Source organism: Astatotilapia calliptera, chromosome 7 (assembly GCF_964374335.1).
Source record: "Astatotilapia calliptera chromosome 7, fAstCal68.1, whole genome shotgun sequence".
Classification (NCBI taxonomy): Eukaryota; Metazoa; Chordata; class Actinopteri; order Cichliformes; family Cichlidae; genus Astatotilapia; species Astatotilapia calliptera.
In genome coordinates, this window is record NC_137428.1 from 14,804,989 (window position 1) to 14,829,687 (window position 24,699).

The following is a 24,699-nucleotide window of genomic DNA, read 5'->3' on the forward strand; positions in this document are numbered from 1 at the left end:
ACTAAAGCAACTCAAAGAAAGATGTTAGCAAAGAAAATAAAGAAAAAGACAGGAGCACTGGGAACCTGGCTGTACGGTAAAGACAGAAGCAAATGAAAAAAAGCATATATTGAGTTGTAGGTGAGTCTGGGCACTAAGGAAGGAGAAACTAACGCGTATCGATTGGCTAGACAGCGAGATAGAGCCAGAAAGGATGTGCAGCAGGTCAGGGTGATTAAAGATTGAGATCGAAATGCGCTAGCAAGTATAAAAAGTGTGTTAAGAAGATGGCAGAAGTACTACGAAGAGCTTATGACTGAAGAAAATGAGAGAGAGAGACAAGTGGAGATGGAGCAAAGATGGTGAATCAGCAAGTGTGGAGGATTAATAAAAAGAAAGTGTGGTCAGCTATGACAAGGATGCGGAATGGAAAAGCTGTTGGTCCAGACGGGATACCTGAGAAGGTATGGAGATGAGAGAGAGCAGTGGATCTTTTAACCAGTTTGTTTAACGCAATTCTGCAGAATAAGATGATGGAGAATAGAGAAAGTGACTATTACTAGAGGTTATTAAAAATGACCATATGTAACGCAATTTAATACAGAATCTTTTGCTGTGTTCAGGTACTACGGGCTGTCTGTGTGGTTCCCAGATGTCATCAAGCACCTTCAAGCTGACGAGTACGCCTCCAGAGTGAAGATTCATAACAATGAACGCATTGAAGACTTCACTTTCAACTTCACCCTGGAGAACCAGATCCACAGAAATGGGGTCTTTGTAAATGACAGGTACGCCAGGCTTGGTGCACAAACTGACTTCTATTTGAATACTTTCCAGTGATCTTCAGCTTTCTCAGACACCGATATCAAGAGTGGGAGAAATTATTAAAACTAGCTACAGGGTAACACATTGTGATCTAAACCTGTAAGCCTCTTTTAGCACAATGTTGAGTTTAAAGCTGCTTGTCCTGTTGTGGGATAGCAGTACTATTTGTCATTCCCACAAACAACACACCACTGCAGGTAATATAAATCTTTCCTCTTTCTCGTCTGCCACCAGGAAATTAAAAAGCTTATCTCTCTTCCTTATTCTTTCTTACGGTCTCTCTCTCACCCATATACACACATCTGGTCCTCCTCCTCCTCCTGGTTACAATTCTCACAAACAGAGCCGAGCGAAGACACATTAATATGCTGTTTTTGTTCTTTTTGCCTTCTCACTGGAGACCAGAATGCATTTATTATAAGAGATTAAATCTAAAAACAGTACCATGTACTGTGTATCGTGGTGTGAAATAGCACACATAGATAACTGACTGCTAAGGCCAGACATCCTGAAGGGAGGAGATGCTGGTGGTTTTCAAACTGTGGGACATATACCATTGGTGGGGAACAGATCCACTGTAGATGGGGTGCAGCTGACCATGGAAAAATATGGAGTGGAACTGAACAGAATAAATATGTTTTTTGAAGATAAAATAAACAACAACAAAAAAACAGTTTCCTGATGCTGTCATGCTGACCAGTACTTCGATAAAATTCAACTTGGATTATTTTTTTTATTTATTATTATTATTTTTGCTGTTCCTGAATGATAAAAAAAAATGTGGAGAATGGAGGGTGAACTGAAGTGGGAAATTCCTGGTTCTGCTGGAGGACAGTGACCTTTTTTGTTTTTGTAATTTTGCCTCTTTTAGCACCACAGTGAATCTTAAATCAAACCAATACATCATGTGATTAAAGTGCTGGCTTTCAACTTTAATTTGAGGGGCTCAACAAAAGTATTGCATTAACTGTTGAATTGTTGTAGAATTACAGCTATTTGTATCCATAGTTCCCCAGTTTGAGACACTCAAATGGAAGTGGACAGTATTATTATTATATTAGTATTAGTATTATAAAGAATATCATACATTCTGGTTTTAAGTGCTTTATCTGTTCAGTTACAGATGTCCTCAATGCCTAATTAATTCAGTAAAAAGTAAAAGGCCTTGTATCTCCAAAAATAAAAAAATGTTAGTAGAAATATTTCAAATTTCTGCTGAGGTTTTATATCAGGTTAAATGCAGCTATTCACTTCCATCTAGCAGCCTTTGTTACATCTAATTTCTAATATTCCATCTTAAGAAGTTTGAAATTGGACCGTTTGGTTTGCATTCAGCAATTCATCCCTGCCTTTGTTGTCTGTGCAGACACTGAAATAGTGACTCTGCATTTCCCTGGTTTGAAGGAAAATTATCTGCCATCACCCTAATTGTCAATAATATGTGTTGCATATCGCTGTCAGTAGGTGCTTCTTTCTTGCAATAACTCCATCCTTGTCCACTTCCTATTTTTATTTTTATTTTTTAGGTTCATCAGTATGAGATTTAAGGCAGTCACGTTCATCGACTCATCTTTTCTCAACTGCTACTTTGAAGATGTCTCCTCAGTAGGATCCCTTTTCAGGAACTGTACCTTTGTAGACTCCTTCTTTTACAACACAGGTAAACCACATCTGTAAAATGCACACTTATTCAGGGCACTTCTCTTCTGCCTTTCCAGAACAAAGGCACTTCTCTCCAACCCAGAAAATCCTATTAGGCTCTTGTTGCCTTATACATAAGTCTCACTCAGGCTCCCCGCCTCTGTCTGGCAGTTCATTATGGATCCAAACTTCTTGCTCAGAGAAGAAAGAATGGTTTTGAGCATTTTATACCTCTGCTTTATGCCTCTAAATTACTGCTTAACCTCTGTGCCCCCTGCACAGATTGCCTCTCTGAACTAACTGTGACTTTATTTAACAACAAAAAAGTGGGCCAAGCTGTGCTTGGGAGGACTGAAAATGGCAGTTTGTAACCACATGATGACTCCTGCAGAGATACATTTTCTTATGTGATTGTTCAGTCAGACAGTTATTTAGAAATATTTCTCTGTGTATGTGGATTTTTCTTTACTAAGGCGGTCTTGCTGATTACTGTTTTCTTTTTCAGGAACAAATTTAAAATTGCAGCAGCACCAAAAGTGTCAAACTGTACTGTTAATAAATCTAAGTTATGAAAGTGTAATCCAGTTATTTTAAGGCCGACAAAGAAACAAGTTGAACCAAAAGGCAAAGGCAGGAGAGGTGTTTTAAATGGTCTGAGAGAATTGGAGCTGAATCAGACCTTGAGGGAGCACATGGTAGAAAATCAGTCCCCTTCAGCACTCAGGAAAGCGCTGAATATAGCAACAGCATGGGCATGTCGGGTTTGCCAGTAATGCTCCATGAGATGTGAAATCTTTTTGCAATTGGAAATGTGTCTCTAGAGAGCAGAATTTCACATATTGTGTGTTTGAGAGATGCTCTTCTGCATACCTTGGATTTAACGAGTGATTATTTGAGTTACTCCCCCCTTCCTGTCACCTTGAGATCGTCTAGCCACTCTCCTCTGGCATCAACAAAGCGTTTCTGTCCAGAGAACTGCCACACAATGGATATTTTACTCAAACAGCATGAACCAGCATCGTAGTTGTTTATATTTGTGCTGTTGTCTGTCTTTTAGTCTTTAGTCCTTTATCCTGCAGAGAAGACAAACCCCTGACCGTGGCTCAGGGGGTTGGGAATCGCATCTGTAACCGGAAGGTCGCCGGTTCGATCCCCGGGCTCTCTGTCCTGGTCGTTGTGTCCTTGGGCAAGACACTTTACCCTACTTGCCTACTGGTGTTGGCCAGAGGGGCCGATGGCGCGATATGGCAGCCTCGCTTCTGTCAGTCTGCCCCAGGGCAGCTGTGGCTGCAACTGTAGCTGCCTCCACCAGTGTATGAATGTGAGAGTGAATGAATAGTGGTATTGTAAAGCGCTTTGGGTGCCTAGAAAAGCGCTATATAAATCCAATCCATTATTATTATTATCATTAACTCTGGTAGTACTGCAGTACTTTGGCTCTCTGTAGTAATGTTAAATGGACTGTGGTGTCATTTCCTATCCTGTCCAAGCAAACTTTTTAGGCAGTCAGTATTCTAATGATGCATAGCATCATAGCCATCAAGCTAAGTGCTGTTAGCTTTTTAGAGGACTGTATGTAAAGGGTTGTTCAGACAGGAAGAAGCTAGCAGTTATTTAGCAACTTATAAACACATCATGGAATTCAAAAATTTGCAATTAGCAAATTACATTAGCAATGACAGGCAAATTAACTGTTAGCCACATAAACCAGGCAAATCCCAAATTATACTTTTCTCAGCTAGCAGGCAAAACATGCTACAGTAAGGAGCTAGTTAGCAGAGGTGGGACCAAGTCATTGTTTTGCAAGTCTCAAGTAAGTCTCAAGTCTTTATCCTCAAGTCTCAAGTCAAGTCTCAAGTAATGTCAGGCAAGTCAGAGTCGAGTCTCAAGTCACTGGTGTAAAAGTCCGAGTCAAGTCACAAGTCTGAAACTTTGAATTTCAAGTCCTTTCGAGTCTTTAAAAAAAAAAACGAAAAAATAATGTTGCAGTTATATGCTAAATGTAAATATTAGACCATGTAATTTTAAAATCTGTGTTTTTCTCAACACATGACAAAATAGTGAACTTAGAAAATATACACAAATTGTGAAATTGCACCTCTTTAAAATGCAGCTCAATTAAACCTAGCTCCAAGAATAATTTTCATCGACAGTTCTGAGATAAGCCGCATGTTATTCTTGGATGCGGTTGTAGGACCGGCTTTAAAATCGCATGACAAAAATATCATACACATTTAAAAAAAACTGCATCACCAACGTAGCCTGGACAACATTTGCTAGTTAGATGAAGTCAGCTATCTCATCGTAGCATATTTATATGCATATTTATAATCATACGGTTCTTGGATTGAGTGCACACACTCATGAAGTTTAGTAACTTCAGGTCACTGCAACAAGCCCAGGTACAGTTTACCGACAGATGGGTGCAGGACCTTGAAATGCACCGTGTAGAACGAAAGACCATCGTACGTATCATAAGTTTACCAGTCTCACAAATCGTCATCATAAATACACATTCCTTAACCGTTTATTAATAGGACCTTTGAGCTCAACGGTAATTAATTAGTAGTGGAAATAATTTCTGGTACCCATCACAGAAATGTAGCAGTGACAACAATATTGTATGCTGTAATCGTACTGGGCAATTGGTGATACAAAAAACCTGTTTTATCCTGTGAATAAAAGTATATGTTTTTGTCAATGTACCATAATAACAGAAGCGAAACGCAATATTGTGTCAGGACAATTCACTATTTATGCACAATAAATAAAGGAGCATAGCGCGACAATTTCTGTTCAGCGCCAGACTTGCTTGTAACCTATATCACTAATTATGTTATGAAAATGACGTATTAACTACTAAAAAATACTGACCTTCGTGTAAATGCTTGGAGCAGACTAACCTGTGAGCTGGAGTGTTCTGGGACGTTATATTTGATCTTTGAATGGCTGCAATCCAGGCCATCCGTCGCGTCTTTCTTACTTCGGAAACATGGCTTGAACAATTTCTCTTCAACGACGTAATCCGATAACAACCGATCTCTTTACCCGTCGGCTTCCCGTGGCTGTTATGCGACCGGCTATTGCAGTTAATAATACAACGGCTTCTTGACATTTTTGTGTTTCTTTTTATCGCTGTGTGACTGATTTCAATTGAAAGCCTGCGTGCGCTACTACCGCTTGCCACGAGTTCCCAGAATCCTTTGCGGTTCTACCCGTGAATGACGTCACATTTTCAATGTCTATATAATATGCATGTTAAATTTTATATTTTGGGTAAAATATCAAGTCTTTTCAAGTAAACCGGTTCAAGTCCAATTCAAGTCCCAAGTCATTGGTGTAAAAGTCCAAGTCAAGTCACAAGTCTTAGAACATTTTTTCAAGTCAAGTCTAAAGTCATAAAATTAATGACTCGAGTCTGACTCGAGTCCAAGTCATGTGACTCGAGTCCACACCTCTGCTAGTTAGTTTAAACTGGCATGACTGGAGTAAGAATGGCTTTGATCAAATGTGCCTATCAATACATCTGAATCTAACAAATAGCTAACATATTAATGAATCATGTCTTGTTTGTTACACTCATAATCTTCTGTTCTTGGGTCATTTTTATGTTTACCCTTTTTGTCAGCTCCATGTTAACATTTATCTGTCTGCTTCTTCACGTCTTGCATCTGGTCTTAGGATATACATTGTTCACTTTTTTCAATTAGTTGTATTTTATGTAGTTTTGAGCCCAAGAGTCATGATCAGATTTGAGATTAAAGCTCATTCTTGTCTCGATATAACAAAGAAAACACTTTGTGTTTTTTTTGTGCTTTTGTGCTTTTGAACATACTCTTAGGTGTTGGTTTCCATGTTACAATGCATAATGTCTTGTCTGCCACTGTTCGAGTTAATAGCAAGTGGTAGTAGAAGGTGACAGTCAGATACAAACTTTTAATCCCGGGTCAACATGTAAAACCTTTCTTTTTATCTTCTACATTTACAGATATTGATGACACCAAGTTGACAAATTCAAGGGTGATCAACAGCTCTTTTCACCACAACAAGACAGGCTGTCAGATGACATTTGATGACGATTACAGTGCCTACTGGGTCTATTTTGTCAACTTCCTGGGAACGTTGGCTGTGCTTCCTGGAAACATTGTCTCTGCTCTCCTCATGGACAAAATAGGACGCCTAAGCATGTTAGGTAGGATTTCCTTTCGATGTGGGATATGAATAGCAATTTTTCCCCTTGTTGTTCTAGTGTCATGTGCAGTTGGCTTTTGTGCCTGCAGTGACCTCTAGTGACGTGAATGAAGTTATTTCAAGTTTAAGATGTAAAGCTCATGCTGTGCTCTGCAGGAGGTTCCATGGTGCTATCAGGCATCAGCTGCTTCTTCCTTTGGTTTGGCACCAGCGAGTCAATGATGATCTTCATGCTCTGTCTCTACAACGGCCTCAGTATCTCCGCCTGGAACTCCCTGGATGTGGTCACCACTGAACTATACCCAACAGACAGGAGGTGAGTGGTGCACTTACTGCATATACTAACTTAGAATACAGGAAATAGTGTGGCTCTGTGCTTTATCACTGAGCAAACGAATATTTGTGCAAAATTTTGTCTTGTCAGTTCCCCCATATGAAAGAAAGATAAAGAAGAACACGTCTTTATTATTTCTTGTTTTTCAAGACTTTTCAAGAACTAGTCTTGCAGAGGCCTAAGGCCAAGAAACATTACAACAACAAAACAAAAAATCGAGTTTTTCCTCATGCTTGGAAGTTTTGCTTTGATCTTTGAATAAAACTAAGCAGTGCTGTGCTATAGCACTGCTTCAAAGTTGGGAAGTTTTGGGAGTGTTAAATAATTTCAAATTTACTTTGATAAGTAGCAACCTCAAACCTTTTATTAGTGAAACACTGAGGACATTCACAGCCAAAGTCTGACCCATTCACAGACTGTAATGTCACTTCACAGTACTGGAAGTTTTTTTTTTTTTTGTCACGACAGTCGACTGTTTAATTCTAGACACAGGTTGGACATAAAGAAGTACAAATACTTTGTAATTTGTACTAAGTTGAATTTTCAGGCACCCTTATTTGAGCATTTATTTTTCTGACAACTTATCATTTGTACTCCCTACAGTTTAACATACAGTAAATACCTCTACTTTTTACTACTTAAATTTTCAAAACAGGTTCATTACTTTAGGTTGAAGATATCAGAAGGGAGTTATTATTTCCCGTCACTGCAAAAAACCAACTAATGTGAGCCTAAATGGAGAGCCCATACTCAAGACGAAACTTGCAAATCTATGAGATGCACCATGATGTGTGTCAGAAGTGTCTCTCAACTTTCCATCCCTTGAAATAGCCATGCTTTTCATAGAAGCCACATCAAGCTGCATAGACCATATTTGGAGGTCAAGACGTTAGACACAGCAAAGGCATATAAAACACCCGGTGCAGAAATTGCATCAGAAACTGTGTTTCAGGGCTCATGTCAGTTTTTATTATGAACTATAGTAAAAAACATGCCAAGGCTTCTGTATTATCTACAGCTTTTTCTGGCTCTCTAAACTGGTGGCAATCAGGAGATTTGATTTTGTATTAGTAATCAAAAGTTCTTCTGGTGCCCTTGACTACAGCAAGAACTGAATAGAAATTAAATTTCTGCACATTTGGGATATTTGCAGCAGCATTTTTAAGAAAACATGGTGTTTCACGTTGTTAAGAAACAAATGAGACATACTTACTGTACATTTGTAACCCTCTTCTCCTCTTTGTCTGTAGGGGCACAGGATTTGGCTTCTGTAATGCTATGTGTAAGCTGGCAGCGGTGCTGGGCAACCTGATCTTTGGCTCTCTGGTTGGCATCACCAAGGCCATTCCCATTCTGCTGGCATCATCCGTGTTGGTTGGCGGCGGGCTAGTGGGGCTCCGACTGCCAGACACACGTGCCAATGTCCTCATGTAAACCTCACCACAGAACAGTATGTTGTTTACCAGGTATTTTCTCAGTTTACTGAATAGCAACATATTTACAGAAAGTGATTTGTTAAAATATTTTTGAAATGCGCTTTGCAGTTTGTTTTTTATTTACTTTTTTTCCATAAGATATGCGGAATATGTTCACAAACTCAGATTCATGATGAGTTTTATTATTCTGTTATTTCTGAGAGAAATACCTGGTAAATTAGGATAATGAAATGCAGTTTTGCAGAGCAGTAGGTGTACAGAGGAGCTTCATTTAGAATATCAAATGTTATGCCAGTGGCTTTTTACCAGAGCTATTGGCATTCTTGCAGGAATTTGGAGGAAAAAAAAGCTTTTCAGAAGCAAGCTAAATTTATCAGCGGTGATTAAAGTCTTTATAACAGCAGCTCATTGCAGCTCAGCACTACAGTGGGCGGTTTCACACATGCAGCCCACAAATGCATGTGCCAAAGCTGCAAAAGGCTTGGGTTTCTAGCAACCTTCCCCTTCCGAGTTCCAATCAGTTGTATGCTGATTAAAGGAAATGTGTGACGTTTTTGTTTACATGTGCATTTGAAGCCACCAGCAGCAGCTCAGGTTTGCCAACTGTCAAGGTTTTGGCATGAGACACTTGCTTTGAGGCTCTACCTTGTGTGGCTCATGCTGGTCAATAATTTGCTTGCCCTTAGTCAGCAAAAGGACACACAGTCCAAAATAACTGAAGACCTTTCATGCACAATGACTGCACAAAATGCTGAGCACAGGAGTTCAGTTTATTGAGTTCAGTTTATTGCTTTCAGCTGTTTATAGGAGTCTTCCCACTGACTTTTTGCTTAAATTTGTAAATGTTATATAACCGAAGGATCCATATGAGCATGAACATTCATGAACATGACACACAAGTGATAAAGATCTGTCAGCATATTATCCTCTACTTTTTTCCAGACAGGTAATGTCACACACAGTCACAGTTTTCATGCTGCAGTTTAATTACTTGTTTAGCCTTCTCTATTATAGCCATTAGGACATTTTTAATTTACTGTGTGTACAAGTCTCATCTGTTTTCTAAAGTTTTTATTTTTATTTGTTTATTTATTGTAGATATTGTCCACAGTTGCTTTCTGTAGCAGTAATCTTTTTCATGTATCAATGCGTGACTTAACTACATATAGGAGCTGTTACCCTCTTGTAAAGGGTTGAGTTTATAAAGATATAAAATTAAATTGTGAGCATAACTGAGTTCAGCTTATTTATGTAAGCCTCCAGAATAGTCCCCATTTATTTATTGGCCCCTTGGGATATTATTTGCTCATATCTCATGCTATAGTCATTACAGTAACTATGACCAGTAACAATGAAAACACTTTTAATGGTATAAGGTACAGTTATCATTGGACATGGTTAGGATCTTCAGTGTTCATTATAAAATCATTAAATTTCATAAATAAACCTAAAGCAAATTTGTGATCAACATATAGCACCAGGATGGGGAAAGAGGTATTGTTTTGAGTCAAAACTTGAAAGTTGGCAATGTTGGCTTGCTTAAAAATTATTTATTAAGTGTTTATAATTAGACAGGCTGTTTTATTATTTATTTATTAATTTATGTCTCATTCATTGCTTTACCAATGTGCTTTTCTGTTTTTTGGGTGGCGATTTACTGTGTTTGAACTTTGCTCCTACAATTTTCACTCCATTGATAAAATAGGTTGATGATACTTAAGCCTTTTGCTGCAATTTGCAAAAATGACAAGGCCATAAAAATCAATAATGATATACATAGTAGTTTAGTCCAAACTGGCAACTTCAGCAGCTACATTTCTAAAGTGAAAAGAAGTTTACATTTTCTGCTTTTTACAGTAAGAGACTTTTTTGGGCCTGGAATCCTTTTGTCTGAATGCTTCCTCTCTGCATCTCTCATGTTGGTATTGTTTAGTTCACCATGAAGGGCTTTGCTCTTTCTTTTAATTTCATCTGCCAAAAAGAATTTATACTGTAGGAAACTTCTGTTGGTATCAAATTATGTTTAGAGTCTTTTCCCCCTCTCTATCGGTCTCATTGTCCTGGTTTCTTCATAGTGTCACTTTGTCTGTCTTTTCACTCTGTTCCTGCCTTGCTGCTGCTCCGCCTGAAACTCAAAGGCCTTTCTCAGATGTTGTGCCTCTCTTACCGTCAAGCCCACCTCTCCTTCCAAACCTTGCTGGAAGCTTTGCTGCTCTATCTTGCTTTTTTCATTCCTATCTCTTGATACTGCAGTGAGCACACCTGTGTGTGTGTATTTCTCTCTCTCTCTCTGTATGTACAGCTGTGATCAGAAGGTTGCATACACTCGTCATGGCCACGAATATCATGGTGAATTTGGGCTTTTAATGATTTCTTTGAATGGTTCTTTTTTCAGGTTGGAATGATTGTACCGCACACATCTTTATTTACTTTAAAAATAAGAATTGGCTACACGAGGTGAATTTATTTTATTGTCAAATCCACACAGATTTATATACACCCCTGAAATTGGTTAAATGACTGTTAACAATTTGTAACTCAATCAACCACTTTAGTAACCATCAACAAGCTTCTGGCATAATTCTAGTTGGACATTTGACCACTGTTCTTAGCAGAAGTGTCAGGGTTCATCTAAATTGGTTAGTTGGGAAGGCCATTTCAGAAGAATAATGTTAGCAAGCTTAAACTGTTCCAAAACCAGCTCTGATGTGTGTTTGGGGTCATTATGTTGTTGGAACACCTAGTTGTCCCCCAGTTTTAACCACCTAGCTATTGATCTCAGCTGTAGTTGAAGAATTTTGAGGTAATCTCTCTTTTTTATTATTTCATCCACCGCACACTCTATCAGTACACTGGCAGTAAAACCACCCCTGAGGATTATGATGCCACCACCATGCTTGCCATTTGGTACAGTGTTCTTAGGTTTGAAAGCCTCATGTTTACTGCTCCAAACATACCTCTTGTCATTGTGGCAAAACAGCTCAGTCTTTGTCTCATCTGACCATAAAACTTTCAAGCTTGAAGGTGTCAGTTTTGGTTCAGGGGTTTTCTTTCTTGGTCCACAACCTCTCAGGCCATGGTGATATAAAACTGGCTTCAATGTGGACAGTGATGCTAGTGTTCCAGCAGTTTTGATTTCAGACTTCCTGAACATTCTAACTTATTTCTTAACCACAGAAGCTTGTTCATGGCTAACAAAGGCCTCTAGTCGAGGTATAACTTGCTAAAAAACATTTGACCAAATATCCAAAACAAATTCAAACTTGTGCGCCCAATCTTTGTGTTTTAAAGGACTAAAGAATTGTATGCTGCACAATTATTACATCCTGGAAAAAAAAGGACAGTTCAGAGAACTCATTAAAAGCCCACAAGATGACACTGATGCCTGTGATGACTATATAGAACTTTTTGACTACGACTGTAAGTTTATTGCATGTATATCTAGACTAACACTATGTGGACAGATATTTTTTTCAAATTTTTTTCTTAAACCAAGGAACTGAGGTTTTTACATTTTGATTTATATCATGAATTGAAACTAAAAGCCATGTGTAAAAGGCCAAGTCACTCAAATTCTAAAAAAACAAGAAAACAAAACAAAAAAACAAAAACATGGTAAGATTGCAAATTCAATTTGTTTGTGATGCTCACTTATTTAAGATTTTAAAGGCTCTTTAGCCTTTGCAGCCTTGCACTATCATGCTGGCTAAGCTAGCATGTGCGTTTCCTGTGCTAGCATAAATATTTTGTAGTGCAGTGCAGACAAGGATGGTGTCTTTTGGAGGTGAATGTCATAAAAGACAAAAATAACCATCTAGCTAATTAAAGATATGGAGAAAAATTAATGAACTGCTTTATTAAGTAGGATATATCCTCTGGGGAACATGAACAATGAGATATTTCAGTCTGGACCAAAGAAGTCACTTTGATCCAAAATGGACCAACTTTGGGCCTTACTTTGGTTCACCTTTGGTCATCCCAAAATCAAGCCCTGGGGGGAGTCAACAGTAAAGTTTATCCTGAAATGCTAGTTATTTTTGAATAATCCATGGAAGTCGGATTCAACAGTATTTCTTTCCTAATTTGCAAAGGAAACACATGTTATATATTTGGAAATGTTTACAAATCACACTTTTCAGCACTGTGAGCACCACAAACAAAACTACAGTGACCTCAGAGAGGGATATCTAATAAAATAAATAAAAAAGTTATTTGTAGAACATTATTTTTTGTGACTTATATGCTTGAACAACCTCCTGCTTTAGTGCTAATGAGTTGATGTTAACACACATTAGGTCATTTGTAAAACATAAACTTGTAGTTTGTTCTGCATTAGTTCCATCATACAAAAAATCATTGGAATTTCATAATTTTTGTCAGCTTTGGTGATACTGTTATTGAATGTTATATTATGTTTCTCACATATATCTTAGTTTTGGTAGTAAAGGACCTATTATTGACCAATTATTTCCTTTTTCTACCAATATAAATGGACTGCAGCTGTTTCAAGATATGAATCTGCTTTCCTGTGTTTGATCTCTGTCTGTCCTCGGCCTTGCCTTGTGGCTTCTCCTTCGCTCTTCCACTTGTGCTGAACCAACTTGTTATACTGTACATCACAGTTTCCAGACTGAAACCCTGCATGTTTGTTAAGTCCCTCTGTTTTGTGTGCTATATGCCATTTTGGTGTCTTTGCTGTTCCTCTGTGGAGGTTAACAGATGTGATTCCCGGGTTAAAGGTGAATGTATCATTCTCGTGTGTTGTCAGGTTTGTTGTGGACAGGTGTTCCTTAAACTGAATTGTTCTTCTGCGTCATTGTGAAGGGGCATGCTAGTGATGAGATGATTGTATTTACTACAAACTGACCTCCAGCAGGGGTTGTCAGATCTGTTTTTCGGGTGATTTCGAGTTAGATTAGTCATTATTGTCACTGGAGCAGGAATTAAAGTGCCACCATTGAGACTTTCAGATTTGAAAAGCTCTGCTGTCAAACTACATGTGCAGGTGTGTGTGTAAAGATAAAAATCTGACCTTGACATGATTTATTTTGATAAGGCTGATAAAAAGCTCTAGTGAATACAGTGTAAAGGTGGATTCCTCTGGTATCTACATATTGAATAAAGAGTTTCATTTGAGCAGCTGTTGAACTTTCATTTTTACCAGCAGATGGTGCCATTCATACTAAATTTACCAAAACATGCAACTCTCTCTGCCTGCCCTTATTCAAATACACAGTCAAAGAATCTTTAATAAAGAATAAAGATTAATCTCAGTAAACTGTCTTATCATTAATGTCAATTACAGCCAGAAGTGAGTCATAGACAAAATTTTAACATAGTGCTTTCTTTTTTTACTACCCCAGTGTGACGTGACGGACGGACAGTAGACTTTTCCACTCCTCAGTGTCACTTTACTCTACATCCTGTCAAAGGCTGGTTAGGAAATACCAAGTCAGTGGTAGAGAGCAGAGAGAAGTAGAGTAGTTTAATAACTGATGATATCTTTGAAAAGTTCACAGGAAAGCCGGAGATACAGAAATGTATAGAATATAGTTATATACTACTGTAAAAGTTCAAAAAGGTTATGAAATCTTTTTTTTAAGTATAGATGTATAGTATTCTTACTTGACACATTTATTAATTATATTTATTATTTAATTTAAAAAATAATATACATCCTTTCATCTTCTATGTACATCCATATACTATATACATATAAAAATTGACATAAAAACACGCAGCTATGTTTTAGCTAAAGCCCATCATGACATTAACTTCCAGTTCAAATCTTCAGGGTAGTTACACAACAGAGGATAGTAGGGAAATTACTGTAAACACTGTAGAGAGAAAAATGAAATTCAGGGAACATGAACCGTAGATGCATTTTACTCTAATGAATTGTTTATGCCGATTACAGTAGCTTTACTAAAATACTATTATAATAGCAACCAAATGGCAGACACTAAAACTCATATTTTATGTATCATTGCACTGCATCTTTTCAAATAACTTGTGAATTACAGTAAGCATAAAATGACCCTACATGCTGTAAATCTTGCTGCCACTACTGTCATTAAACAGGAAAATGTATTATGTACGTATACATTTCTTTTCTTTTTTCTTTTACACTTTCAAGTTTCTTATTGTTTTCTAGTTTTTAAATATAGGAGTTACGTTTTGTGTGTGGGTGTCACAAAAACAGAACTTTTATAATAAAACAACAATTATGACTCATAGAATAAGGTTAATACAACAATGATGAAATCCATTTATAGTTTTAAATGAAAAATCATGTGCTTTTGATCTCTCTTTGGATTCCTGCCAAGGAGAACATTTCTCTCATTATCATCCACAAAAATAAGAAATATGATCACTTACTTTTTAACACTGTTAAACAGGTTTCTATTAGAAAGATATGCTCAGCGTCTTGCCTTTGAAAGACATGAAGTAAAGCCTGGAGCTTGCAGATTTGGACATGAGAAGAAAAAGGAAAGGATCCAGACAGGCATGGACACAGCACAAACACACTGCCACATTAAAGTACATATACAGGGTTTCCGTTCCATTCACAAACAGTTGGACATAATGGACAAAGTGTAGGACTCCAGAGGGTACAAAGCACACCAGAAAGATACTAAACACCAGTGAGCTGGCCTTGATGTACATTCTCCAGTCAAAGTGTGATCTTGTTAACTCGTTGATGATTCGGGCAAAACACACAATTGTAACCACAAGTGGAACCATAAGAAATAAGATGATAAGAATCAGGTGATAGTAGAGTAGAAACATGTGAGAGCTGTGATCCAGGGGCAACACATCATGGCAGGTTGTGCGGTTGAGCTGAGGGAGCCAGTAGCTCTGCTGGACGATGAGCTCTGGGATGATGGCAACACCAAACACCCCCCACAGAGCCAGGCTCACCCAGGCAGCGCACATTCTCTTGGGCATACTTTTGTACAGGAATGGGTACACCACAGCAAGGTAGCGCTTGATGCTGATGCAAGCCAGCGTCATGGCCGAGCAGTAGAGATTGCCGTAGAAACATGCCGTAACAACTCGACAAGCAGTCTCTCCGAGAACCCAGTGGTTTCCATGGAAATGGTAGTGAGCCTTAAAGAAGAGGGAGAGGAGGAGGAAGAGGTCGGAGACAGCCAGGCTGCAGTAGAGGATGGCAGAAGACACCTTTCGGATTTTAGTCACTAGCAAACACAAGATACTGACGTTGGCTGGAATCCCAACTGTAACCACCAACATGTAAATAATGGGAATGACTCGGGTGCTCAGAGAACCACCGAGGTACCGCACTGTGCTGTTGTTGAGCAAGTTCAGAGCTGGAGGGGAATAATTTAGAAAGGAAGCCTGAGTCCCATTTACACAGGGCTGATTGTTAATGACTGGGGCCCCTTTAAATGTTCTGGGCATGGGAAAAACAACCTCAGAGCTGTTTTTCTGCTCCCTCCATGTCTTTTGTCCTGCAAAAAACAAAAAACAAAACCAAAAAACAATACAAAAATGAAAGTTACTGCAGGTCATTCAAAATGTAAATGAATTTCAAATATATTTGTACCAACATAGATTTCAAATATACTGGTTCAAAGTATCTATACAATGTGCTAGGTATTTAGATATTTAGTTTCATCTGTAGCCAAATGCTCTCAAAACACTTTCATCTAACTTAAATTCCACGAACAAATAATGATTAGGAAACTCAGAAAACACAAAAAAAATCCTCTCACTGAAATAGCTGGAGAATATGATGTCAAGATATTGAAATATTAACTATTCAAAGTATATATATGTATAATAAATAATTCAGGGTCATGAATCTGCTTCAAATCCTGTTTCAGCCAGTTTTTACCAAACAGTCATTCAACCCTCAGCAACACCGCCAGATGTTTTAGATTATCTCTCAAGTCCATGAAACTGTTACTTAAAGCTGTTGTTGAATTTTGACAAGCTTCTCCTACCTTTTTTCTGCTGTGTACTGCTTATACAGAGGACAAAAACGAAGAAAACCAGGAGTAGTTTCCCCATATTTTTCTTCTTGTTGATCGGCTCCCAGCTTAAGAGTCACTAGCAAGCCTCTTCTTTGTTTGTTATCACTGCTTTTCCCTGTCACCCCAGTCTGCTTCGTTCAGTTAGCTCTGTGGGAGGAACTTGAAAGCCGACCCTTGTAAGAAAAAAAAAAAATCACACGTTCACCCAACACAGTATCAAAACAAAATATCTTTGCTTTCGTTTTGAATATGAAGGACAATGGTTTTCACTTCCCTACTCTGTCTTGTCTGAAAACTATTTTATTGTTGCTGTATCTTTGCCAAAACAAATACTGACCCACTTTTTACCTGATATCTCAGTACTTTACTCAGAACTTTCTGCGCAGTTTTTCCCGTGTGTATTGTGTATCATTTTCACTGTCTTAAATAGAAATGTTCAGATATACATTTTCACACAGTTCTCCTAGTGCTGCAAGTTATATGATGCCTAAGTTTGGAGCTATGAAGAGAGGTAACACACAGAAAAAGGAAAAACTGGTGAGTCAAGGAAATGCCTGTGTGAAGATGATAAGCCTGCCTCAACACGAGCAGCTTTGTCTTCCCTTCCTTTTCTGCAGCTATTTGTGTACAGGTACGCTTACTAAAAACATTACTCATTTTGGTTCAGAAACCTTTAAGAAGGTTTCTGTTACTGCAGTTTAAGTTCTGTGTTTTTGACATGTTATTTACATTTCACTTTTACATTTACAGGAAACTTAATATGCTTGAAAGTGATCAGGGTAAGACAGATCAGGACACATGCTGGTGGAAGGATTGTTGGAGTATTTTCTCTGCTTTTATCAAAGAATAATTTATTATTGTAGACATCCAGCTGATCACAGATGTGACCCGGGCCTTGTTTTCGGCGTATATTTTTATCAGAGGGAAGAAGTAACATCAGTATCAGGGTCTGTTGTGCCCCAGCAGTGACCTCAACTTCCTGTTGTGACGTCAAACTCCAAATGTCACAGATGACTCAAACTGAGACAACCAAATGTTCTCCACTGTAGTCAACTTAATGGAAACTTTAGAATGTTCTTTTCAACCTTGAGGAGGACTAACAGGTTATGTTTAATCTATGTTTCAGTGAAAGTCGGAGACCATCCTCCACTAATTACATTTCTTTACATTAGAACTGAAGAAGCTTCTCGGATGAGAGGTGAAACGTCTTCAAGTAACTTAAAGAAGTCCAAACGCTTTTCTTTGCAAGCTCCTTTGACTACGATGACCTGGATGACTGAGAACCTTCACAGACATTTCTTTACATTTTTTTCCTCTTCTCCTGTCCGGCAGTGTGTCAGTCAGAATTGTTATCTGAAGGCCAAAAAAGGCCCAACAGATTTACTTTCCCAAGTGGATCATTATGATATTTTGCATAATGTTCCACTTGATAGTCATAGTTTATTAGAATTTTATTAGGATTTTTTTATTTTGAATTATTATAGTTACAACAGACAACACTAGGGGATGGGAAAAAAGAAGAAAGAGAAGTTGGGAAGGAATTTAACAGAAGGAGAGGGAGAGAAAAATAGAGGAGAAGAAGAGGGATAGAGACAGAAAGGGAGACAACCGACATATGCATAAATAATAGTAAAGAATAAATAATAACTGTTACTGAAAAGCACACAGTACTAATAACACAAGATATTTTTAGAAGCAGCAGCCGACCAACATAGTGTGTGTCTGTGACCCTCGATGTCTACAGGCTGTTTTAAAATTGAGAAGTGGGCACCAGCACCAGTGGTGATGCTGAATGAACAGACCCCCCCCTCTGGACACCATGCCCACCCCCAAGGACCTAAATGCATGTGTCATGAGTGTCATGAGGCACAAGTGGCCGTGAGGGGACAGAAGAGGAATACTTCCTCAAGTCATTACAAGTCATTTGCGACCAGTTAAATATCACCCATTTTGTCTACCACGAACAGTGGTGACGTAGGCAGAAATCGCTTTTTTCATAGTCATACTAAGCATGATTCCCCGCCTTCTTTTCTTAAAAGTGGTGCAAGTGGTATGCCTAAAATAACTGCATCTTTCCTGTGTCGTCGCATTGTGTTACTTTCTGTTTCTATTTTCTAATGACAAAAAGTTTAACTTTAAAACTTCCAGAAAAGAACTAACAAAGAATTTATAACCTTCATGTATTTGCGCCAAATCATAACAGCACCCTTGAAGGCTCAAATAATGAAGAGAATGGTAAACATGAAGCTACACAATACATGCCCACCTACTCGTATTGGGCTGTTAAAAGGAATAATTTCAAAGACTAATAATTTGATTAACCAATTATTTAAAGTCCTTTAGATTTGTTATAAAAATATAGTTGTGTATTAGTATGACTTGATTTTAAGTCACTTTGTTCACACAAACCCTCAGACTACTCATTTTTTAAGTAAGACGGATATGACAACATCAGAAATTTGTTTGTGGCCAAAAAAATCATGGTAATATCTATAAAATGCCATTATAATTAAACTTAAATTTTAGACGTACTAAAGTACCGCAGTAGATTTAAAGAATATATTTGGTGAATGATAAATAAAAAAATGTAGCCACCAGGGGGCATTGGTTACAATGCAGCTTACTGAAATTAAGTATAAAAAATAAATTACTTGTGCTGTTGTTTCTATGTAGAGGGGCGTGGTTCTGTAACAAGGAATAAATGACCTAATAATAAACAGATAAATATTTTCTGTATAAACCTGCAATGTAACGTCTATTTGGACATGATTTTATTTTTCTGACTGCTTATTTCTCAAACATAACGCCAGAAATTAATACTTAAAATAAACATACTATTTATATGTACTAACATATAGAAAGTTCTATATGTCTACACAGTGAACCAACAATAAAGTCACAAAGTATTCACCAAACGGTGCAACTCATATGAGGTTGTTCAAACCTCAGCAGACAAAGTAGTAAACTGTCCGATGACGCAAATATAAACAACAGTGACCACGTGGAAAGTTGCACCAAACTATGCTATCACGAAAACAGTATGAATTTATTTACTGATTGTCTGCACGCACACATTCTGGACAAAATTTATGAACCCCCCCCAACTAACACTTTAGCTCTACAGTAGGGGTAGGGCCTCGAGTGCCGGTGTCCTGGAGGTTTTAGATGTGTCCATGATCCATCACAGCTGATTTAAAGGGCTAAATGACTCCTCAGCATTTCTTGAAGTTCTCCAGAGGCCTGGTAATGAACTAATCATTTGATTCAGGTGTGTTAACCCAGGGTGCGATCTAAAACCTGGAGGACACCGGCACTTGAGGCCTGGAGTTGCCTATCCCTGCTCTACAGTCTTTCCACCATGATCCCTTTCCACTAGTAGTCTCCTCGTGCCAGCAGGGAGCACTCTGATTGGCTTTCGCTTGATAGTACATTCAGTCTGTCACAGGAGGCTATCCTTCTTCACATGAAGGGATCTCTCTCTCCTTTAATCTCAGACCCCGCTGTCGTCATCTTTTACATTATTGCTGACTTGTGGCCACAATTGATTATTGCTGTTGAAAGCTGCGCTTATTTCATCTCATAATAAAGTGCAGTCTTCTCTTTCTCTGAGGGCGTGTCCGTGTCCTGTTAACAAAGCTGGGCTAGCTGAGAGGCCAGCTCAGCTTTCACAGTTATGGCATCAGTTGTTAGCAATTAATTAAATGAGCTTTAGTGATTTAGCATCATGACAATTTCGTCTTGCTAACCACCTCGGTCGACATTTGTGATGCAGAGAAGATGGAGTTTGAAAAAAAAAAGTTAATAATAATAATAATAATAATAATAATAATAATAATAATAATAATAATAATATGATCATGTCTAGTCTAATAAAACAGGCATGTTGATCAGGTGCACGCTCACAGCACTTTCAGATTAACAAATATGGAAATTACTTAATAATATAAGTAATTTTATATAATATAATATAATATAATATAATATAATATAATATTACGATTTCATTATTAATAATATAATATTACCTAATAATAATAAGCTTGCCTGAGCTGTTTTGCAGCTTTCATTTTCATTTTTCATTCATATATTTATTGCCCCCATGCATGTTGACAGCATGTAATACCCAGCCTTTTAATTCATCGGATTTTTCTATTAGTATTGTAATACACTTTTTGAAAATTCAAGATGTAGACCTGTTTTTCTGATTTTTTTTATATGTACATTGTCCTCACAGGACACCCACAACAAAGGTGTGATTTCTAGAATATAATACTGTAGGTTAAACAACAATTTATTTGTATCGTCAGCATACTAAGAGCTGGGAATAGGATTTCTGTACTACGACCCAGGTACACCACAGTCAGGATTACTGACCTGCTTCAGTAATCCTTGGTCATCATTTAATCTTTTCCTCTCCAGGTTTAGTTTAAAGGTGTAGAGCTGCTCCTTTTCAGCTGTTATACTTTTGTTCCCCCAAACAGCTTTTGTGACTCCCACAACCTTTTCTCCTAAACACAATTTATAGACCAACATGTAGAAAGATTATGCTTTTTCACATAATTTAATGTACAAATTTTAAACTATGAGCCTCAATGCGACATCAGAAGTGTTCATCAGGAAGGCCTTTAGTATTATAGACTCAGAAAATAAACATCATGTGCTAGTTATAGAGCCAAAGTAAGCAAGAGGAAATTTAAGTGTGCTGATTTTTGCCTGCAAAATAAGTGTGTTATCTTAACATCTAATCACACAGCAGTGTTTATTGTGTGTACAACTGAGACTACAGTTCACATGTTTTCACACAGTGGCATTCCATCCTAATAATGTTCATCCAGGATCAACATTGCAGCTAACCCTTCATGTCATTGTGATTTCATAGCTTTAGAATGTGGAGGGAAAAGAAGAAAATGCCACAAAAACTCTTTTCTGGAATAAACGTTTCAGATATTTTCTTTATTATTTATGCAACAAAACAAGTATATTATCAAGTTAGGTTTACTCTTAGCAAGATTTAGGTCACTCATGTTGATTGATTTGTGATCAATCAATCAATCAATTGATTGATTGATTGATTTGTGATAGTTTTTAATAGCAATAGATAACTTCTTGGCTAATCACATCATGCATCATGGATGTGCTGCTGAGAAATCTGTAGCAACGGCATAATGCTTTCATGTCAATATAGGCAAAATTGTTGAGGAATGTTTTCAGCACCTTGCAGAACATATTACATGAAGAATTAAAGGCGTTCTGGAGGCAAAATGGTGTCAATTTCAGTACTAGTAAGCTGTTCTTAATAAATTGGCCTGTTAGTGCTTTCTTTTTTAACATCCAATTGTATATGTGTCTCACACACATAAACTAAACAAAGATAAAATCAGGTTCAGGTAAACTGCAAGTTTTAAATGAATAGAATAGGTATTTTTGATTTCTCTTTGGATAGCAACCAAGGAGAATCATTTTCCTCATGATTGGCTACAAAAATAAAAAGTCATAATTACTTATTGCTAACCCTTAGTCTACGTGTTACTTGTTAACAAGACACTGCTCAGTGTCTTTCTCTTGAAAGTTTTAAAATGAAACCTAGACTGTGCAGCCTTGGACATGAAAAGGAAAAGGAAGGGATCCAGACAGGTATGGACATAGCACAAACACACTGCCACATTAAAGTACACATACAAAGTTTCTGTTCCATCCACAAACAGTTGGACATAATGGACAAAGTGTAGGACTCCAGGGGGGACAAAGCACACCAGGAAGATACTAAACACCAGTGTGCTTGCTTTGATGTACGTCACCCAGTCAAAATGTGACCTTGTGAGCTTGTTGATGATTCGGGCAAAACACACAGCTATAACAACCAGAGGCACCACAAGAAAAAAGACAATAAGAATCAGGTGATAGTAGAGCAGAAACATGTGAGAGCTGTGATCCAGGGGCAACACATCATGGCAGGTTGTGCGGTTGAGCTGAGGGAGCCAGTAGCTCTGCTGGATGATGAGCTCTGGGATGATGGCGACACCAAACACCCCCCACAGAGCCAGGCTCACCCAGGCAGCGCACATTCTTTTGGGCATACTTTTGTACAGGAACGGGTACACCACAGCAAGGTAGCGCTTGATGCTGATGCAAGCCAGCGCCGTAGCCGAGCAGTAGAGATTGCCGTAGAAACATGCCGTAACAACTCGACAAGCAGTCTCTCCGAGAACCCAGTGGTTTCCATGGAAATGGTAGTGAGCCTTAAAGAAGAGGGAGAGGAGGAGGAAGAGGTCGGAGACAGCCAGGCTGCAGTAGAGGATGGCAGAAGACACCTTTCGGATTTTAGTCACTAGCAAACACAAGATACTGACGTTGGCTGGAATCCCAACTGTAACCACCAACATGTAAATAATGGGAATGACTCGGGTGCTCAGAGAACCACCGAGGTACCGCACTGTGCTATTGTTGAGCAAGTTCAGAGCTGGAGGGGAATAAGTTAGAAAGGAAGCCTGAGTCCCATTTACGAAGGGCTGGATGTTAATGACTGGGGCCCCTTTAAATGTTCTGAGCATGGGAAAAACAACCTCAAAGCTGTTTTTCTGCTCCCTCCGTGTCTTTTGTCCTGCAAAAAACAAAAACAAAAACCAAAAAAACAATACAAAAATGAAAGTTACATTCAAAATATAAATGATTTTCAAATATATTTGTACCAACATATGTACTGATATATTTTGTTAATAGAAAACCGTTTTCAGTGCCACGCTTGTTTTTTCTGCGCTTGAAAAATCAAAGATGAATATGCATGACAGAAAATACGGGAAGTTTTCAAACTGACGGAGCTGCACAAGGCAATGTTTGGCTAACTATTCAAAACCATTCTATAATAAACCATTCAATGGCAAAATCATGTGTTTTTATCTGAATAATGAAACTGTGGCAGTTTAATTATCAGATTAACTGTCAATTTCCATGAAAAAACACTTAAATCTGCTCTTAAATTTTTATAAAATTCTCTTACCTTTTTTCAGCTGTGTACCGCTTATGCAGAGAGCAAAAACAAGTAAAACAAGTATCTTCCCCATATTTTGTTCCTCTCTCCCTCAAATAGAAATGTACAAATCTACATTTCTACACATTCCTTCCAGTCGTGCAATTGTTTCAGCAATGCAATGCCAGTCTTCAGACTCACAACATGCAGAGGTGATATCAACATCCTTTTACTCAAAATATCTCAAACTGCAGAGATGATATCAACATCCTTTTACTCAAAATATCTCAAACTGAGACCAATATCAGGAAGCCAAAACATTAACTTGTTCCTTCCATATGATAAGAGCTGTGCTTAACATACGTTTCAGTAACAGTCAGAGATATCTGAAAGAAATGTGTGACTTGAAAGTATCCATCCATCCTCTTTCGCTCATCCTTGTCAGAGCTGTCATGGTCCTGTCACATCAACACCGTGGTGAAAAAGGCCCGACAGCGTCTCTACCACCTCAGACGCTTGAGAGACTTCCAACTGCCCTCCAAGGTGCTCAGGAACTTTTACTCGTGCACCATAGAGAGCATCCTGGCGGGAAACATCTTAACCTGGTTCGGGAACAGCACCATGCAGGACAGACGAGCTCTACAGAGGGTTGTGCGGTCAGCTGAGCGCACCATCCGCTCCGAGCTCCCTGACCTGCACTCAATCTACAGCAGGCGGTGCTGGACCAAGGCCAGGAAGATCGTGAAGGACCTCAGCCATCCCAACAACAGACTGTTCTCTCTGTTGAGGTCAGGAAAGCGATTCCGCTCCCTGAAGACCAACACAGAGAGACTGAGGAGGAGCTTCTTCCCGCAGGCGATACGGTCTCTCAATCACACCACCACACAGTACTGACCCACACATATGGTTCTTACACACACACTGGACTTTCTGGACTTTGGTTTTGCACAACACTGGTCACTATATTCTTCATTTCCGGTTAATACTTGTACAGCTGCTGTTATTGTGTATATATTTATTTATATTTATATTTCTTCATACATTCTTATATAGTTCTATATTGTGTATTGTGTATTTTGTTGTACAGTTTTATTTTCAACTTTAATTTATATATTTATCTTTATCTTATTCTTCCCAGTTAAATTTACCCTTCATTCTAATTTGTGTTGTACAGTTATTTCATTTTTAACCTTAATTTATATTTTATTCCTTCCTAGTTAAATTTACCCTTTTTAATTTTTCATATTTATTTCCTATCTTATTCATAGCCTTTTCCTTTTTTGTTCTCTTTAGGTCACGAGCAGTTGTCCAAGCATTTCACTACATATC

General features: G+C 38.2%; 3 protein-coding genes across 4 annotated transcripts in view; 1 reads left to right on the forward strand and 2 right to left on the reverse strand.

Annotated features, from left to right (window-relative positions):
- LOC113025427 (synaptic vesicle glycoprotein 2C-like) overlaps window positions 1-13,542 on the forward strand; it is a 69,641-nt gene extending 56,099 nt beyond the window's left edge. For both annotated transcript variants that reach the window (XM_026173145.2, XM_026173144.2), the window contains exons 9-13: window positions 603-767; window positions 2,331-2,464; window positions 6,434-6,637; window positions 6,793-6,952; window positions 8,221-13,542. In XM_026173145.2, the coding sequence (XP_026028930.2) occupies window positions 603-767; window positions 2,331-2,464; window positions 6,434-6,637; window positions 6,793-6,952; window positions 8,221-8,404 (847 nt within the window). In that variant the 3' untranslated portion in view covers window positions 8,405-13,542. The remainder of the gene's footprint in view (window positions 1-602; window positions 768-2,330; window positions 2,465-6,433; window positions 6,638-6,792; window positions 6,953-8,220) is intronic.
- A 323-nt stretch (window positions 13,543-13,865) lies between these two features.
- On the reverse strand, window positions 13,866-16,844 carry LOC113025428 (proteinase-activated receptor 3-like). The gene is made up of 2 exons (XM_026173147.2): window positions 16,374-16,844; window positions 13,866-15,878 (listed from the first exon to the last, which is right to left on the reverse strand). The coding sequence occupies exons 1-2, from the start codon at window positions 16,438-16,440 to the stop codon at window positions 14,812-14,814; spliced, it is 1,134 nt and encodes a 377-aa protein (XP_026028932.1). The 5' UTR covers window positions 16,441-16,844; the 3' UTR covers window positions 13,866-14,811.
- Window positions 16,845-21,325: 4,481 nt separating this feature from the next.
- Window positions 21,326-24,699, reverse strand: LOC113027265 (proteinase-activated receptor 3-like). Its single transcript, XM_026176884.2, has 2 exons — window positions 23,401-24,699; window positions 21,326-23,004 (listed from the first exon to the last, which is right to left on the reverse strand). Exons 1-2 carry the CDS (start codon window positions 23,462-23,464, stop codon window positions 21,923-21,925), a joined length of 1,146 nt encoding a protein of 381 aa, XP_026032669.1. The 5' UTR covers window positions 23,465-24,699; the 3' UTR covers window positions 21,326-21,922.